This window comes from Cervus elaphus, chromosome 28, assembly GCF_910594005.1.
Source record: "Cervus elaphus chromosome 28, mCerEla1.1, whole genome shotgun sequence".
In the NCBI taxonomy this organism is placed as follows: Eukaryota; Metazoa; Chordata; class Mammalia; order Artiodactyla; family Cervidae; genus Cervus; species Cervus elaphus.
In genome coordinates, this window is record NC_057842.1 from 52,085,420 (window position 1) to 52,105,404 (window position 19,985).

Consider the following 19,985-nt stretch of genomic DNA (forward strand, 5'->3'; position numbering starts at 1 on the left):
TAGCATCTCTTAAAGAAACTGTCAGTGAAAATCTGAATTTCTGTCTTCTTTCATCTTTTACACATGCTTTTTAAATGTTTTATGTATTTATTTTTGGCTGTGCTGGGTCTTCACTGCTGCATAGGCTGTCTAGTCTTGGTGAGCAGCGGCTCTTGTTTGGGGTGATGTGCAGGCTTCTCATTGCAGTGGTTTCTCTTGTTGCAGATCAGGCTCTAGAGTGCGAGGGCTTCAGTAGTCGTGGCGTGTGGCCTCAGGTTTTTGGGACTCCCGGGTTCTGGAGCACAGACTTAGTAGTTGTGGTACAAGGGCTTAGTTGCTCCCGGCATGTGGGATCCTCCTGGGCCAGGCAATGCACCGGTGTCTCCTTCACTGGCAGGCGGCTTCTTTCCCACAAGCCACCAGGGAATCCCTCCTTCATTTCTTAATAAATTTCCTTGTAACAAGTAGAGGCAATAATAATTCTCTGTAACCTATAGTTATCCATTGGATTTTGAAGCTGCTGATCAAGGCTAGTAGGTAGGTTTCAGGTAGAATGCAAAAGGATTCTTTGTTTATGAATGGAAATCCTACTGGGTGCCACAGCATTCATCTAGCGCAGGGGTCCCCAACCTCTGGGATCTAATGCCTGACGATCTGAGGTGGAGCTGATGTAATACTAATAGAAGTAAAGTGCACAGTAAATGTAGAGCACTTGAGTCATCCCCAAACCGGTCCCCCCAACCCTGGTCCATGGAAAAATTATCTTCCAGGAAACCTGTCACTGGTGCCTAACAGGCTGGAAATGACTGACCTCGAGTATGTTTTGAAAATTCTGTGGAAGGAATTAACATGGATCCAGTCACTTCTTAGTGACTCCCTTTCCACAGCGATTTAAATAACGTTGACCTTTGTTTAAAAATTGCAAACTCATTTGAAAATGAATCTGCTGCTTTGCATTATTAAAGCTACTAACTATTTAAATTGTATTTTAATTTTATAGAGCTGCTCTTATGCTTATATTGAATTTTCCAGGACTAACCAGCAGAATTTGTCAATTTGGGGACCTTAAAGGTATCTTAAATCTTTTAAATGAGAGGTTCATAAAATTGTTCAGTTTTTATTTCTGAATACCTTTTTTTTGTAGTACCTTTAATGTAGCTTTAATCCATCTGTTTGTGTGTTCTAGAAGTGTAGAAGTGCTGCAAGTAGTCATTAAGGTAGAATTGTTTTCTTAAGGTGGAGGTGGGCTCGTTCATTCTGACGATAGTAAATATTTTCGACCTTGCAGGCCATATGGTCTCTGTCATAACTACTCAGCCCTGCTGCTGTAGAGTGAAAAATTATAAACAATACAGAAAGAAATGGGTGTGCCTTGTTTCAACAAAACTTTATTTACGAAAACAGACAACAGGCTAATTTGGCAATGAACAGTGTTTCATCAACTCCTGCTCTAAATCATTGAGTCTGTGGTCTCTTTAAAATCAGGTCATTTTATGTCTAGAAGGGAAGAGGCAGTTTTTGCTTTTTGTTTTATCATCAATAGTAGTACTTTCATTCTAAATACTAATAGAACAGAGAAAAGAAAAGATACTAAGATACTGTAGGAGGGGATTGGTTAACTGGATTTGGAGAGATTGCAGGCTGATCTATAGATGTGTGCTCTATACCTGGGAAAGATTGAAAGCAGGAGGAGAAGGGTACAACAGAGGATGAGATGGTTGGATGGCATCACTGACTCGATGGACATGAGTTTGAGCAAGCTCTAGGAGTTGGTGATAGACAGGGATGCCTGGCGTGCTGCAGTCTTTGGGGTTGCAAAGAGTCAGACACAACTGAGTGACCGAACTGAACTGATATCTGGGTATTCCCACAGTGTCTGGCTTATCATGAGCTCTACTGGAAAGTCAGGAAACTGTTAACTTGTGCTTGCTCACTTCGGTGCTACCAATCAACCCTTTTATTTATCTCTATTTGACTCCTTGTTACATTCCTCACTGCATCTCTTCCAAGGTCATTCTTATCCCCTCATAGCTTGGTCTCAGCATTTGATCTGTCATCTCTTACTTAGGAAAGATGTGTGATATCATTCAATATGAATCTTTTATGTTCTATGTTAGTTCCTTTTTTAAGGTGGGAATGAAAAATGATCATTTTTATCTACAATTAAATGAATTTTTAATTCTCAATTTAATATGCAGACCGTGTAAGTTATTGTAAAATATTTGCCTAAATAAGTATAATTAGTCGTGAACAGCAAAGGAACTCAGCCATACATATACATGTATCTATTCTGCCCCAAACACCGCTCCCACCCAGGCTGCCACATAACATTGAGCAGAGAGTTCCATGTACTGCTATTCAGTAGGTCCTTGTTGGTTATCCATTTAAAATATAGCACTAACTGCTTTTTTTTTTTTTTTTGGTTTTGTAACACTTGAAATAGATTAAACAGAGGTTGTATACTATCATTTTAATTTTGTTAGATGTTAATTTAGCTCAAATATTTAGAAAGTTTGCCACATGTTTGAGTAGTAATTTTTTTTTTTAGTTTATGAAAGAAAAACTAGAAATCTGAATGTTTTGCATTGTTTGCTTTAAAATTTGTCACAGTGGGCATGTAATCAAGTGCAATTTTGATTGTTTAGAGATGTTTCAGGAACCATGATTATGTGGCAGTCTCGCACACCTTTGGGTTTCTTTAGTGGTGAGACCGTTTTCACTGCCCAGGATGGATGGGCTGAAATGGCAGGAACATGACTAGAAAGCGCACATTGCATACACTTCAGTCAGCATGTTGCTAGTGACAGGTGCTCGATGGTTGTTGGGATCCTTGTCAACAAGGAGAATCCTCTGACATTAAAGTCACCGGCTCCGTCCTGATTTGGGGTGGCTATTGGCAGCTCCATCAGGCTGCAGCTGATCAGCGAATGTCAAAGCTGTGCTGTTCTGCACTGTCACTAGCTCTTGGAATTTTTTTTCTTTTTTTTTTAGGGAGGGATGGTTTGGCTTATCTTGTTATTTCGTCTTCACCAGGCTTTCAAATTGCTTACCTTTGGGAAATGCACTGAGAGGTCATAGGGAATATAGGTGTCTTTAGGGCACGCAAAATCACATACAGAGTGACGACTTACGTGGAGACGAGTAATGATTACCTTGACTCCAAGCCAATCAATGGTGTGAACACCTGGGGACTCATTAAATGGCATTTGTGGTGTCTGTAACTGAGGTTTTGAGCTCTGTTTCAGGAAAAGCAGTGACAGCCCTTAATGTCTAATTGACCTCTTCTCTTTGTTTCACTTTCTTTCTTTTTCCTTATTTGTGTCTGATGTGGGTCCCAATGGCAGCAAACAGCCCTGCTCAGCATTTTGAACTTCTGTTCAGACCTTCAGCACCTCAGTTTGGGTAGTTGTGTCATGGTAAGTATTGGAAAATTCTTTTTTCTTCCCATGGGTGAATTTTATCCCGACCCACTCCACACCCACCCACAGGTTTTTAGATTTATGGTTAACAACTGTGCACCCCACTTTCAAACATTTTTCTTAAATCAAAGAGTTTGTCTTTGAAACATGAACATTACTTATCTGTGAGAACAAGGAAAGAAGTATAGTGTGGTGTAAAGTGGGTTGTTCTACCTCAAGTAAGATGGTTTCTCAGACAAGCTATTTACCTCTCTGGGCTTCTTTACAAAATAATAAATCAATCATACCCAAATGCCAGTAGTTTGGTAACTTTTTCATGAGGCTAATTTTAGTTTTTGAGATCTGAGATTATTTCCTGGAAATGTTGATGATAGTAGATAAATTTAGTTTGCTTTTACGTTTGTTTTACTGTCCTTACTGAGTAAGATAAAATGATGGACACCAGCCTATGTTGATGCTCACGTATTTTTGAAATGTCACTGGTCTGTGAAATCCAAAAGTCTAGAGACTCTTGGAATAAATAATCTTGAGATTTAAAATTGTAGCTTACATGTCATTGAAAGAGTTCATGGCATAAATTAAATGTTTTTCAACTAAATGGCATGGTTAGTAGTGCTGACACTTAAGGGACAGCAGAGCCCTTGGGGTGTGTGTGTGTGTGCGCACGTGTGTGCATGCATACACACTCAAAGGAAGTGCATCTCCCAGTGTAACTGACTGTGGAGCAATCGATTCCTTTTTATTTTCTTACCTGCCCCCACCCCACACACACACACTCAAAGCAGATTCAGGAGATCCTAAATCATTCCAGTTTTGCATCCTCTTATTAGGGAGACTTTAATAAGCAGGATGGTTGCAAGATCAAAGTTTCTTAGGCCTTGTTAAACCACATGTATAGACTCAGGTGGGCTTCTTTGGTGGCTCCGAGCATAAAGAATCTGCCTGCAGTGCAGGAGACCTGGGTTTGATCCCTGGGTTAGGAAGATACCCTGGAGAAGGGAATGGCTACCCACTCCGATAGTCTTGCCTGGAAAATTCCATGGACAGAGAGCCTATGGGTCTACAGTCCATGGAGTCGCAAAGAGTCAGACATGACCGAGGGACTAAGATTTTGGCTTTCACAGGCTCAGGCTCATCTCGGTCTCTGGATCTTGGGAGCCTACTCACTCAGCATTAGGTTTTGTTTACTTCTGATCACCTTTTTACCTTTGTAAGCCATTTCATGGGCTTCTGTTGGGTCCTTCTAGTTTCTCTTCTAGATGAGCTCAGTGACATATTCCATGGCACTTTCTGTGACAACACCAGCCAGTCACTGTCACTTGGATCTTTGCCTGTGGTTAGCCCGCCTTCTTTAGATTGGTAAGGACCCTGTTTTATCTTTGGCTAGAGGTTTCTGCCTGTTAATTACCTCCCCATAAAGTAGAGCAGCATTCTCTAGAAAAACAGGCCTCTGATCACAGGCACTTTAGAGTTGGAATTATGTATGTTTACAGTTGGAATTAGGTGTAGTAGCAGGCAACCTTTTCCAAAGTTGACCTATGGAACGTTAGTCCTAAAAGATATTCAATTTAGAAGGTTGTGTATTTATGGGAGAGAATAGGGCAAATAGAAATTCTGGGTCAAAATTAGGAAATGATGCTCCTATATCCTCCTCCTGACATTTTCAATAGTATGTCCTACAATAAAGAGACAGTTTGCCTTTGCTGAAGCCAGTATTTTCTAGCTTTTCCTGACACTGAACCTGTTTTTCCGTGTTACATCTGTGAATGTGTCCCACTCATTCCCAGAGGCCCTGGCAGCCGCTCCCCCCTCCTTCAGCCCCTGCCACTGTAATCACTCTCACGGCACCTTGTTTTATTATTTTACTTATCACTGTCTGAATTTATTTTGCTCACTTATCTGTCTGTATGTCTTTCCAAGAAATGTGAGCACAGTATTTTTTTTTTTTTTGGTTCACGGTTGTTCCTGATATCTGGAGTAGTGCTGGCACATTGTAGATGAAAATATGAATAAAGAAAGAAACAAAAGGAAGTAATCATTGGAAATGTTTGCTGTTTCATTTCCTTTTGATGTCTGGTGATAATGCCAATACCTGATTATAACAAAAGCAAATAAAACTCTTAAAAAGAATCTGTTTAAAGAAACATTAAAACAGTCAAAGTCCGTGAATAGCAGTGTTTAATTCTTGGTTAGTAGAAGCTTTTCCCATGATCATGAGTTAAATCACTGGACACCTCTGATAACTGACAACAGCTAACGTATCGAGATCTAAATTATTTTCAGGTTCCATCTTCGGTCTCCAAGGACCTCATTTAACCAAAACTAGTATCCTTATTAGTACTACCAACATATTCACTTCCTATTTTAGAGCCTGGCAAAGTATAGGCCTTTATCAGGGAGGTCTTACGTACCTATCAAAGTGGGAACAGCACTGTCACAGTGGGAGGCACACAAGGACACTGAATAATCCTCAGATTCTTCCGGAGGGCCTGAGGATTTCAGGCTGCCTTTGGATTTACTTCATTAACGTCCTGTCAGGAATTCTTTTAAGTGGATTTTTAAGGACGTGATTACCGTTGCTGTTTTATGAAACAGCGGCTGCTCTGGGAGATGAGTGAGCAGATCTGTATTATCTGCAACGTGGGGATGTTTACATGGAAGCAAACAACAGGAGGTGATTAAGGATGTTTGAACATGCTCCAGACAGTTCCTGTTTCTGAGCAGAGTGTGGGAAAGACCTAAATTACTTGATTTCCAGATTGAAGACTATGATGTGACAGCTAGCATGATAGGAGCCAAGTGTAAAAAACTCCGGACTCTGGATCTGTGGAGGTGTAAGAACATCACTGAGAACGGGATAGCAGAACTGGCTTCTGGGTGTCCGCTTCTGGAGGAGCTTGACCTCGGCTGGTGCCCTACCCTGCAGAGCAGCACCGGCTGCTTCGCCAGGCTGGCACGCCAGCTCCCAAACTTGCAGAAACTCTTTCTAACGGCTAACAGGTCGGTGTGTGACACAGACATCGAAGAACTGGCCTGTAATTGTACCAGATTACGCCAGCTGGACATACTAGGTAAGGTGCAGTCTGTAAGTTTTGTTTTAAAGCCTTGACATTAAAGCTAACCTCAGACATTTTATAAAGAAAAAAAAAATCTTGGATGCAATCAAAATGTTGTCTTGATAATTATAAATGTCCTTAAGTAAGAGAGGGAGGGCAGTAACAGAATTTTATCATTGAACTTATCAGAAAGCTCTGAATAATCCTTAGTTCTTGATCTAGTGAGAAGGATGAGAGTTTGTATGAGCCGTGTTCTCCATTTTTATTGACAGATAAGAAATAATTCATTTGTATAATGAATTCAAGACACACACACACGGCTTCTTGATGTTAAATTCTTGATTAAAGAATACTGTAAGTCTCTATCCCTGATGATTGTGCTTTTAGGAGTAGTTCTACCCTAAGGCAGAGCTATTGAAAATCCTTCCCAGTTCTGGGATTCCTTGTGTTCCTGGGATTCCTTTATTGCAATTTACAGCCAGAAACCGTGTGATATTTTGTTACTTCTGATGTTGGCCAGAATTGCTAGAATGCCACGGTTATAATTGCCCACACAGTTGTGAACTCAAAACACTCGCACTGTGTTTCTGGTAATCTATTAATACTAATAGATTAGTCCTTGAAGTTCTAGTTATATCTTTTCCTGTTTATTCAACATGTAACCAAAGGGAAACCTGAACCTTTTCAGCACTGGTGTTTCTGGTTTCACTTAAAATCTCTCCACAGTCCAGGCTTATGGTACATTTGTAGGTGTTGCTTATATAGTCATATGTTACTTATCCAAGTTACTTACAGGCAGAAATTGTTTCTTAAAAACTTAGGAAGGGAAAATTGAGCCTATGGGATTAATAGTTACAAACTAAGTAACAAAGAGATATAGGCTAGAATTATATCCAGTATCTTATAATAACTTATAATGTAATATAATCTTCAAAAATTACTGAATCATTATACCACATACCTGAAACTAATACAACATTATAAATCAACTATACTTCAGTAAAAGTAAATGCATTTTTAAAAATCAATAAAAGAAACAGTTGATTAACAAAAACTTAGGAAGAACTTCTTGTCTATTATATACACACTTTCTGCTAGATACTTCTTCTGTATTATATTCTCCTTCATCTTCATAGCTCAGAAAGCCGGATATCATTGTCTCTTCATAGTTGAGGGTGCTGGAGCCAGCAGTTAACATGTAACAGAGCAAGGGTCAAGTACAAGGATTTTGACCCCAGGATCAGTACTGTCTTTTCAAAACACCAAAACTTGCTTGTTTCTTTTCCTGCCTATTCATGTTCTCCCTTGAATTAGCCTAGACTTTTTTATAAGATAAATATTTTGAAATGTTCAAAAAAAAAGTCAAAGTCACAGGGACGATGAGAAAAAGCAGCCAAAGGCCTTTTAAAATAATCACGAATTGCATCAGGCTTCACTTCAGAGAATGGTGCCAGTGTTGTTTAAAAGCTATTTTACAGCTCCCCCTCCAAAAAACCCTCAAATAAACTCCGAAACATACTCTAGAGATGGAGAGTAGCCAGTGTCTGAAAACGATGCTACCAAACTACAAAGATATAAGTTAACACTGATCCCAAAACAAAGCACAGTTGTTATGGACCATGGGTTCTGTTGTCAGGTAGCCTAAGTTAGGTCTATGAATGTATGAATTACTTGACAGAGACATAAATGCAAGTAAGAAGTATCATGACTTCTTTTGAAATATGTGTGACTTGCATGAACAAGGGAGTATCATTATTTATTTTGCTGAGTGTAATTATATAATTTTCAGTGGAAGATGACCATCATGCAAATATATTGGAGCATCTTATTTCAAATATAAAGAGCACAGTAAAAAACTATCACTAATAATAATTCATAATGTTAACAGTGATGGGACTGTATGCTTTATACTGTTCTGAGCATATTTTAACTTATTTAATCATCACCATAACCTTATGAGGTATTAATAGATGTATTAGCCACAGAGGAGAAAACAGGTGGAAACAGGTTAAATGATTTGTCCAGGGCTCCTGACTAGTAAGGAACCTGGACTTCAACCAGAGTCTCTGCTTCTAACCACTGTGCTGTATTTTTATTGTGTTTTGGTTTCTTTTCACCATTTAGTGTTAGAATCCTTATTGTTTTCTTTTAAAAGGGATTCTTAGTTAAGCTATGCTGATATTCATTATTTTATTTGTCATTTTGTGGTTAGCACATATGAACATTAAGTGGCATAGCTTCTTCCTACTAAACGTACTTCTCTATCAGTACAAGCTGCATAAGGTAGAGTCCCTGTCTTCAGAGAGTTGATAACCTAGCAAGAAGGAATAAAACAAGCATAAAAATAGCTGTAAGGCAAACTAGAAGCAAGTCCATCTCGAGGAAGCTCAAAGCAAAGAGAAATATATATATGATCAGAGAAAGAAGGAAAGGCTTCATTCAAAAGGCTAATAGGGGACTGCCCTGGTGGTCCAGTGGATGAGAATCCCATCTGTCAGTGCAGGGGACACTGGTTCGATCCCTGGTCCAGGAAGATCCCACTTGCTGCAGGGCAACTGAGCCCATGTGCCCAACTACTGAAGCCCCGTTGTCTTAGAGCCCACGCTCTGCAAGAAGAGAGGCCACTGCAGTGAGAAACCCACGTGCTACAGCTAGAGAGTAACCCCTGCTACCGCACCTAGAGAAAAGCCATGCTTAGCAACAGAGAGCCAGCACAGCCAAAAATATATAAAATAATTTTTTTTAAAGGCTAATAGGTATTTGAAAGATAGACTTAAAAAGTGAGCGAGAAATTGGGGGAGGAGGCATTTTAGGCAGAAAGAACAGCATGAAGCAAAAGCAAAGCTGTTGAAATTACAGGATATCTTAGCGAACAGGCAGTCTTATTTGATCTAAAATGTTGGTATAATGGAGGGTATCATGGGGAGTTTTGAGCTCCAGGATGAATATCTGCACAAAATTAAACAAGAGCTCTTACTGGGCTTCAGTTAGGGGTATGAGGGATATGTTTAGAGCTATGTTTTAGGAATCTTTACCTGGAAATGAGTAGTAGGTGACTTGGAGAAGGAAGAGATCAAAATCAGAGAGACTGGCTGCAATAATCCATCTAACGAGGGTCGACACCAGGGTAATGGCATTGGGAAATTAGCCACCATCGCTTCATCCTTCCGTTGATGCACACCTATTGAGCGTATATTGTGTTTGGCCTTGTTTTCAACACGGGAGATACTCAGTGCCCTGAAGGAGCAAGCTGACTGAAAACAGAACTGTGTCCTAAGCAGACAACAAAACAACATCACAGAGCGCCCTGGAAGCGTAGGTCAGGGGACGCCGGCCAGTAAAACGTTCAGTCTCTGACCTCCTTCCCTGACGTTCTCTTGGGCTTTAGGAGCTCCGAATTTATCAGGAAAGACTTCCCAGTGGCTCCGTGGTAAAGAGTCCTAGCTGCAACGCAGGAAACACAGGTTTGATCCTTGGGTCCAAAAAAATCCCCTGGAGGAGGAAATGACTCCCACTCCAGTATTCTTGCCTGGGGAGTCTGATGGGCTATAGTCCATGGGGTCACAAAAGAGTTGGACACAACTTAGCAATTGAACAACAAGGGTTTATCAGGAAACTCAGATTCAAATGACCAAGACTAGCAAGTAGACAATGGTCACAACCCTAAGTGAAAAAGTTCACAGGTGTCAGTGAAGTTTTCTGATCTTAAATAACGAAATCCCCCTCAGGATAGCTTACAGTATAGTGTTACTCTCAGTCATGTCTGACTCTTTGCGACCCTTGGACTGTAGCCCACCAGACTCCTCTGTCCATGGAATTCTCCAGGCATGAATACTGGAGTGGGTGGACATTCCCTTCTCCAGGGAATTTGCCTGACCCAATCTCCCACATTGCAGGCAGATCCTTTACCGTCTGAGCCACCAACTAAAGCATACGAAAAAGACAATTATCATGAAGATACAGGTGTCCGTCTCAGATCCCATGGGTAGAAGCTGGCTGTGGTCAGACCTCAGGAGGGACTGAAAACCATCGGAAGGCGAGGGAGCTTTTTCTCTTTTTCCTGCCTTCTCCTGTCTTGCCTACTGAGGCCCCCGGCCCTGACGCCCTCCCTCTGCTGCCTTAGGCTCTGTGTCTGCATCTCCCCCTGGTCCTGCTTTGTTTTTCTCTTGTCATGCTGACCATATCTGCTTCTCGGGGTGCACATGCCCAAATATAGCAACCCTGGCCCAGTTTTCCAGGTCTTTAGTTCAAGAGATTGAGTGGGCACTGGAGACTTTCAGTTCAGTTCAGTTGCTCAGTCGTGTCCGACTCTTTGCGACCCCATGAATCTCAGCACGCCAGGCCTCCCTGTCCATCACCAACTCCCGGAGTTTACTCAAACTCATGTCCATTGAGTCGGTGATGCCATCCAGCCATCTCATCCTCTGTCGGCCCCTTCTCCTCCTGCCCCCAATCCCTCCCAGCATCAGGGTCTTTTCCAATGAGTCAGCTCTTCGCATGAGGTGGCCAAAGTATTGGAGTTTCAGCTTCAGCATCAGTCCTTCCAATGAACACCCAAGACTGATCTCCTTTAGGATGGACTGGTTGGATCTCCTTGCAGTCCAAGGGACTCTCAAGAGTCTTCTCCAACACCACAGTTCAAAAGCATCAATTTTTCAGCACTCAGCTTTCTTCACAGTCCAGCTCTCACATCCATACATGACCACTGGAAAAACCATAGCCTTGACCAGACAGACCTTTGTTGGCAAAGTAATGTCTCTGCTTTTTAATATGCTATCTAGAGTGGTCATAACTTTCCTTCCAAGACTGAATCCCAATTCTGAATTCCCAGGAGGATCTGCATTGGTTTGCCACAGGGCTGGTCACAGTCAGGATAGCAGTATAGTCACAGCTTCTAGAGTCTGTGGCAGGGAGGGGAGGAGATAGGATTTCTCACAGCAAAAGGCATAGACTACTGTTTCAGAAACTTTAATCCTCATGCCACGAATCTATACGCAATACCATTGGGGTTTTTTTTTTTCCCCCCTCCCTAGAAAATCTGTAGTTACAACACATGACATCTTAGAGCCTAGTCATATTTGGTATGTATTGAGTGCCTGCCATGTATCAGGTGCTTAACATAATTTATATGATTTATATTCCGTCTGAATACCCCATAATCACTTGAAATTTATTATGAGCTAAATAGTACTCATCAGCCATCATTTGTCTTCCAGTCGTGCCGTTTTAAACTTACTGTGAAACGTATCAAGTTGTATTGTACGTATTTGCTTTCATCTCTGGTCAATGAGTTCTTTAAGGCAGGCACGTGCCTCACTCATCTTTGTATCTCTAGTTCCCTGAGACAGAAGTTTCTACCGGGCAGTTGCTCAGTAATTGCGCTGCATGGAATTAGAGGTTGAATCATTGTTAAGTATTGAGGCCCGATTTGACCCACGGGTTCAGGAAAATGAGATGTGCAAACAGTTTTGAACTGGAGTGAACAGCAATAGGGACGTCTGGAGGAGCTGACTGGAAAGGGTGGGAGGTAGGAATGAAAATCAAATGGGTAGGTTATTGATGACATTCAGGTCCTAGATTCACCAGCTTGGCTGGAAAAAAATTTTTGACAGGACAATTTCAATATGAAGTCATTTAAGAAATGATTTTAATTCTTAAAAGGTTATTTTAAGTGTATTTTAAGTAATTCACAAAAGGAACTCTTCATGAGGATATTATACACATGTTGTGTAACGTTTTGTTCTGTATTGTTTTTAAACAGGAACTAGAATGGTGAGCCCGGCATCCTTAAGAAAACTCCTGGAATCTTGCAAAGATCTGTCCTTACTTGACGTGTCCTTCTGTTCTCAGATCGATAACAGAGCAGTGCTGGAACTCAGTGCAAGCTTTCCGAAAGTGTTCATAAAAAAGAGCTTTACCCAGTGACTCCATATATGTCCTGTAATAAAATGAATGTGCTTTTTCAGGGCTTTGTTTGGGGGTTGATTTTGTTTCATTTTTATAATGGTGGGCATGTCTTAATATCCCATTAAGACATTGGTGAATTTTAAAGAAAAATGTGGGATTGTCCCTTAAATCACTGAATCAATGATTTAATCAAATGTTTTCACAAAATAATGTAAGCACTTTCCTTCAAGAATATTTGAGTGGCTCATATTATTTTTATCTTATGTTAATCAGTGGTGTAATGCTTCAGTCAGTAACTACATGTTTGATAAAAGTAATATGGAAACATTTTAACTTATTTTGAAAGGAGCACTTTGGACAATAAAGTATCATGATATTTATGCAAAAATAAAATTAATTTTCCACACCTCCATGTAAGGATGCCTTATTAATAATAAGCCTTATGACCAGTGTTCTGTTTGGTATGTACAAAATTGTCAGAGTTGTGTGAAGGAAGAATCTTATTTTTCATCTGTTAAGGTTATTTTTTAAGTTGATGTACTAATTATTCAAGTTGAAAGTTTTTCGTTTCTCCACTTTTCTTCTGATATGTTTATCTATTTTACTGTTGGATAATAACTATAAAAAGATGGGCAAAAATAAGAACAAGAGGTCCTAAATGAAATAATTTTACAACTGCTCGGCAGATGCCTTAAAAATTTGCCAGAGGGAAAGGTTTAAGTCATCTGAATTATATGTGGATTTTATTTATTTGTTTTTTCTGTGCCCCCAGCACCTTAAATAATCAGAAATCAGGTATAGTGGAGGAAACAAAGCAAAGAAACCTTGTTTTGTTGATGGTAAATTGATTTAGTTGTGCTGCTAAGAAAGTAGAAAATATTTTGTGAAATGAAAAAGCAGGCTGTTCCAAATACCAAACTAATATTAAATGTGTAGTGTAACAAAATTTGTTTTCCCACACAGGGCAAAGTGTTAATTTCCAATATCCACACATCCTAGAGAGATCCTGTAGAACTCTGATGTCCAGCGCAGCAGCCACTAGCCACATGTGGCTGTTTTATTTAACTTGAATTTAATTAAAAATTCCATTCCTAGGTTGTACTAGCCACATTCCAAGTGTTTAGTAGTTCCCCGAGGCTAGTGGTTATCATATTGGACAGCACTACTGTATAATTTCTTGTTATAAGATGTAGTCATTTAAGAAGAAGCATATTTGGGTTAAAAATTAGCATAGTTAATATATATATATCTCTAGGAAATTTTTGAAGAATACTCTCAATATTGTATATAGGAAAGCATTTTTACCCCTACCAAAGTTCTTAAGCTAGTGAATTTATACATATGGGAAATAGTAGGCATTCAGTAAATAGTTACTGAATGAATAAGAATATATTATTGAATTCAGCCATATGTCAAATTTTAAAATTATAAATTACAAGTAGTACTGTGCCTATTCTTTTATAGAATATAAAGAATGTAGTATGTGACATTTAAAATATTAAAATAGTAATCCAGTCTCCTCCACATAAGAAACCATTGTATGAGAGTTGCTGTCCTTTTGATATGCCCCACATCTTCTGTTTGATGGCAGAAGCAAAGGGTGGTAAGAAAAGGGCTTGCTTATTCTCTATTCCTATCTTCAAGCACTTGCTTTTCACTCAGGAATGTAGGTAAGCATCTTAAATGTCTGTTTCAGTGGAGGATGGGATTTATAATTTGACTACCAACTGGGTGAAGTAGTGCTTCTCTCTTAAGCTAACAGCTATCGTTGAATTAATACTTCCCATGAGGCACTCTTGCCTGTGAATTGCATTTATAACTCATTTAGTCTTCATAATAACCCTGTGTGATAGATATCATTGGTTACTCCCATTTACAGATGAGGAAACTAAGACAAAGAAATATCAAAGAACTTATCTCATGACTATGCTCCTGGCAGAGCCATGCATACACACCCAAGTGATCTGGCCTTAGATACTGTAAGGTCAGTCTGTGCTTTAAAAGTGTCCAGGTGAAGCATCTGGTTCTAGGGCAGAGGTTGGCAAACACTTTCTGTAAAGACCTGGATACTGAATATTTCAGGTAGACCTGGATACTGAATACTGTGGGCTAAGAGGCAAAAAAATTGAGATTATTTTGTAAGTACATATGTAACTAAAGAGAAAATGAATTTCCACAAAATTTTTATTGACAGAATTCAAAACAAAAACAATTGAAGTCTTCTGTATTGCAGTTCTACTAACAGAAAGAAATACTTTGGAGGAGGGTAACATTTCACTTAGTTTGGAGTCAGTGTTAATATTTCCTGTCATCAAAATAGAAAAAAATTGATTGTACATATTCATCTGTTAATGTTCATCTGCAGTAAGATTTTACATATTTTGTCTTTGAAAACATCTTTTCATACAGATAAGGACTGCCAAATACATTAATCCATGAGAATATGATTTTCATGGAGCAGATTTATCACTTGGAAGGCATTAATAGAATTTCATTAGGTTCTTTCTTCCCTTGATATTTTCCTTTCAGGATATTACACTGCAGATTATTCACTTCCCGACTCACTTCCTGATTGAAGTTTAGGTGGAAGTTCCTCAATTGCACAATTGAATAGATTTTGACAAGTAGGTATTTTCTTTACACTTACATTTAGAGATCCAGAAAACACTGCCAGGCCTACTGTTGGAACAAAGAAAATGCATCTGCTGCAAATTCATGTGAGAACGGGGCTCCTGTCATTTTTCTTACCTTCCCATAGCACAGGAAGTAATAAAGCAGCTCTGTGTTAACTTCATGATTCAGTGTTAGTCGTCACCAATATTTGTTGTATTAAGTTTCACATATAAGCACTCTTTTGCTGGCTTCACCTCCGGAGCTCCTGATTCGGTTGTTAGTCTCTAAGTTGTGCCCGACTCTTTGTGACTCCATGGACTGTAGCCCGCCAGGCTTCTCTGTTCCTGGGATTTCTCAGGCAAGAATACTGGGGTGTGTTGTTATTTCCTTCTCCAGGGAATCTTCCTGACCCAGGGATGAAACCCACATCTGCATTGTCTGGCAGAGTCTTGAACTCTGAGCCACCTGGGAAGCCTTCTGACTCAGCAGAATTTGCGTTTCTAATACTGGCTAGGCATTGCTGCTCTGAGGCCCACCCTTTGAGAAACACTGCCCTACAGGTCTCCTTAAGTCTGAGTCTTTCCCTTAATCCCAGTGAGTCCACATATAGTGGGAATAACTACTGTCATACTGTTGTGCACCGGTTCCGTTTTTGGTTGAATTCATTACAAAACATCATCAAGCCTGCAACAAAAGCTAAATTCCCAAGCCATTCAGTATTCTGTAATAGTGGTTGAGGGCATTTCTTCTAGTTCAGAAAAATCTCAATATCAGCTCTGATCTCAAAAACTCACAATAAAACGACCACTGTTTAGCTAACTTGTATGAGAGGACAAATAAGGATATTCAGCTCCTTTATCTGATGAAAAATAGCTGAACTAATGATGGTTAGATGAAGTTCTCCACTGACATTGCTATTCCAGTAGCACAATAACACATTAAATCATATATATTTCATGAAGTACTTGTTGATGAATAATACAGTAAACAATTGTAGGTTTTAAACTGCATTTTCACAAACTTTGTAGACTTGCCCAACTAAACCTTTTGTTTTTTGCTCCACATATATCTTTACCACCACTAGTTGTAACGCATCTTAGCAGATTCTACTTTAGGTTATACTGAATTCATATTTTCTTAACTTACTAGAAAATATTCTTGTCTGTTAATTGTTCCATGCATAGAAACCTCAGTCACTTTAACCTTGGCATTGACTCATCAAATAAATAATGATAACTTGGCAGTATCAGGAACATCTGTTGACACATCAAGAGCCAAGGAGAACCACTCAGGATCATTTGCTTTGGTTTTGTATTGACTAATGTTGTTCCCAGTGTTCTCAATTCTTTGGGCCAAAAGGCTAATTTATTAGTCCTAAGCAGGTTTACTTTGGACACATTTCTTCAGCTGATGAATCAAAAACAATTTAATTAACTCACCATTGGTAAAAGGCTTTCCTTGCTTGACTAACAAATGAGCCACTTACAAACTTACTTTGCAGCTTTATTTTCATTTTTTAGTTTTTGCAAAGACATTTTGCTGTGATAAGATACCTTGTTTTAAATTTTCTAATTTTTCTGGCCATTGCATTCCTATGAATTGAGACTATTGTGGTGAGTGCTTAGTATGGTAATTCTCATGTATGTAATAGTCTTTCAGAGTGGCTACGGTGTCACTGCGTTTTAAACACAATGCTTTGCCATTTAATTCGGTAACAAAATAATCCGTACTCCTCTGTGCCTTAAATACGTGACACTTGAATTTACTTTTCTCTTTTGTTGTTCCAACTTTATGGGTATGCACTGGTGATAAAAACTTTAAAAATATTGTGGAATGACAATACGTGTGGCATTCAGAATGCTGGTAGTAATAACTGTATCACTCCGATTTGGAATTTGCCGAGCAGCAGTGCAAAATGGTGAGGGCATCAGGGAGGTCTCTGTCGCTGCTACTCAGCTCTGCCATTGCAGTCTGGAAGCCACCATTGACAAGAAGTGAATACGTGTAGTAACATTCCAGTAAAACTGTATTTCTAAACACTTAAAGTTGAATTTCATATAATTTTCATGTGTCACAAAATAGAATTCTTTTGATATGTTGTTTATTCGCTTTTTTTATAATGGAAATGATAAAAAAAAATTTTTAAGTTGCAGTCTGAATTTGGCTTGTGGGCCTAATTTTTGACCCCTTTAGGAGGAGATTCTGAAATCAGTTAATGCAGCTTTGCCTGTTCCTAATTTTATAAATCAGAATCAAGCCTGTTCTCAGCTTTTATCTTTTTCATTTTACCATTTAGATTTTAGAATTAAGAACAATATTTTGCTAACTTAAGCTAAACTAAGCTAAGTGAAAGTTGCTCAGTTGTGTCCGATTCTTTGTAACCCCATCAACGATACAGTCCATGGAATTCTCCGTGCCAGAATACTGGGGTAGGTAGCCATTCCCTTCTCCTGAGTATCTTCCTGACCCAGGAATCAAACCAATGTTTCCTTTGTTGCAGGCAGATTCTTTACCAGCTGAGTAACCAGGAAAGCCATTTTGCTGACTTAAGAGAAAATAAAACTTCCACCATGACAAGAATTTTGGATCTTTTGATTGAGACATTTTTTGTTGAGGTATATTTGACAATTAAGAATTGTATATATTTTAAGGTATACAATTCGATAATTTGATATACATTGTGAAAAAAATCACCACATTCAAGCTACATGAGTCTGCAATATATCCTCCTATTCAGATAGTTAACACTTTTTTTTGGTGGTGATAATAAGATCCACCCTATTAGCCAGTTTTAAGTATACAGTGCAATATTGGTAACTCTGGTCACATTGTTGTACATTAAGTCTCCAGAACTTATTATGCTTAACTGAAACTTTGTGCTTTTTCACCAACATCTCCCCATTTCTCCCTCCTGAGTCTCGGGTAACCACCATTATATTCTCTGTTTCTATGAATTTGACTTAATTTCACATAGAAGTGAGATCATGTAGTATTTTTTTCTCTCTGACTTGTTTCACTTAGCACAATGTCCTCCAGTTTCATCCATGTTGTAGATAGCAGGATTTCTTTTTTAAGGCTGAATAATATTCTATTTTACACATAGATGCACCACATTTTTTTATTCGTTCATCTCTTAACAGACATTTATGTTGTTTCCATATCTTGGCTTCTGTGAATGTGTCAGTAATGCTGAAATGAATGTGAAAGTGCCGAATCTCAGAAATGGGATTGCTGGATGCTGTGGTATTTCTGTTTTTACTTTTTTGAGGAACCTCCATATTATTTTTATAAAGGCCATACCAATTTATATTCCTACCAACAGTGTACAAGGGTTCCCTTAATAAAAGTGAATATAGAGATTATCCATTAAAGTTTAAAGCCTGATGACCCATTATTGCTAGCATTGTCAACTGACTTTTTAAATGTTTTATTATTATTTATCTTAGAATTTTGGTAAGACAAATGACTTTCCTGGTGGCTCTTAATAGACAAAGATATCTCCCTGACTTTGGGAGCATAATTAAAGGATCCTCTCAATTTAAATTGCTTGTGTAAAAATGCACAATATGCAGCAAAATGTTCAGGCAGTTAAAATTCTTCCTTTCCTTTGGAGTGATTAATTTTGAGCCAATATATAGCAAAGCAAAACTGATTTCTTGGCAGAATTATTTTTATTTTTTCGTGTTTCCCTAGGAATTAACTTAGAAACTGAAAACTCATATTTGCAAGTGTAAAAATACTAACCAAGAAAGTCAGTAAAAATTATGTACCATGTATATTATTAGTGAATTTTCTGGATTTTCATTTTTTACTTTAAGGCATTAAAGGATGCCTATTACTGACAGAGTAATTTTCAAAGCCATTTATCAGTGTTGCATCTTAGTTCTCCTCCATTTAGCACATTTAATATTGATACTTCAGAATAGCTCTTTTTTTTTAAGTTATTCCAAAAATTTTGTCAGTGACCCCTAACAGATTGTTATCTATTGCCAAAACACTATTCTAGCAGCTCTGGTTTTATACGTGTAGCCCAGTTCTCTATTAATGTTAATAAGCAAATGAGGTGATTGGCACCTATAGTTGCAAGTCAAAAGGGAAGAGATAAATTACTTTAATCAGAGATGATTTATTATGTATATTTTATATACTGCTTTATAAATGTGGATAGAGGCCAAGATTTTTCCTTTGGCACAGCAGAGTGTCTTTAATATTTTTGCTTATAAGTCTAAATTTTTGGCTTAAATTTTTGTGTGTATGAATGCAATTAATGGTTTATTTGATTTTGAAAAGAAAAAGGCTATTATGTTAAAATTGACATTTTCAGATGAAGGAAGGTTTTTATCAATGTATTTGGTAAAGTAAATTAGTGCAGTCTTAGCTGTAAAATTTTAAAGCAAAACAGTCATATGATCAGATAAGTTATATAGATTACACCGAAGAAAAAAATAGCTCTGTTACAAATGAGCATCTGTACAGGCAACTGACTGAGATGTTTAAAATTTTATTTGTATAAAAATGCTGTTCAGTGCCTAATGATTTTTATTGTTCATATTATTCTGTACTTTAGAATAATAAGATAAGCTTGAGTATCTCATTAGCTCACTTTCAAAACTGATCATTTCAGGACACTGCTGAATATAATGGAAGGTTTGGGTAAATAGGTTTGTGTCACAGTCTCTATGAAATTAGACGAGAATAAGCCTGGAAGATAAGCTATCATCTATGTGCTGAACAGTAGCAATCCATCCTTATGCTATGAAATGCCATCGGCTCGGGTGCATTCTGTAAACTGTAAAATTACATGAGTCTGCAATTAAACTGTAAACTGCAGTCACACTGTTATTTACTTTTCCTTTATACTTTCTCAGTAGTTGCCCCAAATAAGATTTATTCACTTGCAATTTGTTTGTTATTAGTTTAATATAGTGTTTTCCTACTTTTAGTTATAAAGTATCGTGTACTGTGATACCTACTTTTTGTAGAAGCCAATTACTTCACTACCAGTTAAGCT

At 38.4% G+C, this 19,985-nt stretch overlaps 1 protein-coding gene across 2 annotated transcripts in view; it reads left to right on the forward strand.

Moving 5' to 3' along the window:
* Positions 1 to 12,773, forward strand: part of FBXL4 (F-box and leucine rich repeat protein 4) — a 73,785-nt gene extending 61,012 nt beyond the window's left edge. For both annotated transcript variants that reach the window (XM_043890192.1, XM_043890193.1), the window contains exons 7-9: positions 3,324 to 3,395; positions 6,157 to 6,469; positions 12,216 to 12,773. In XM_043890192.1, the coding sequence (XP_043746127.1) occupies positions 3,324 to 3,395; positions 6,157 to 6,469; positions 12,216 to 12,379 (549 nt within the window). In that variant the 3' untranslated portion in view covers positions 12,380 to 12,773. The remainder of the gene's footprint in view (positions 1 to 3,323; positions 3,396 to 6,156; positions 6,470 to 12,215) is intronic.
* The last annotated feature ends 7,212 nt before the right edge of the window (positions 12,774 to 19,985 follow it).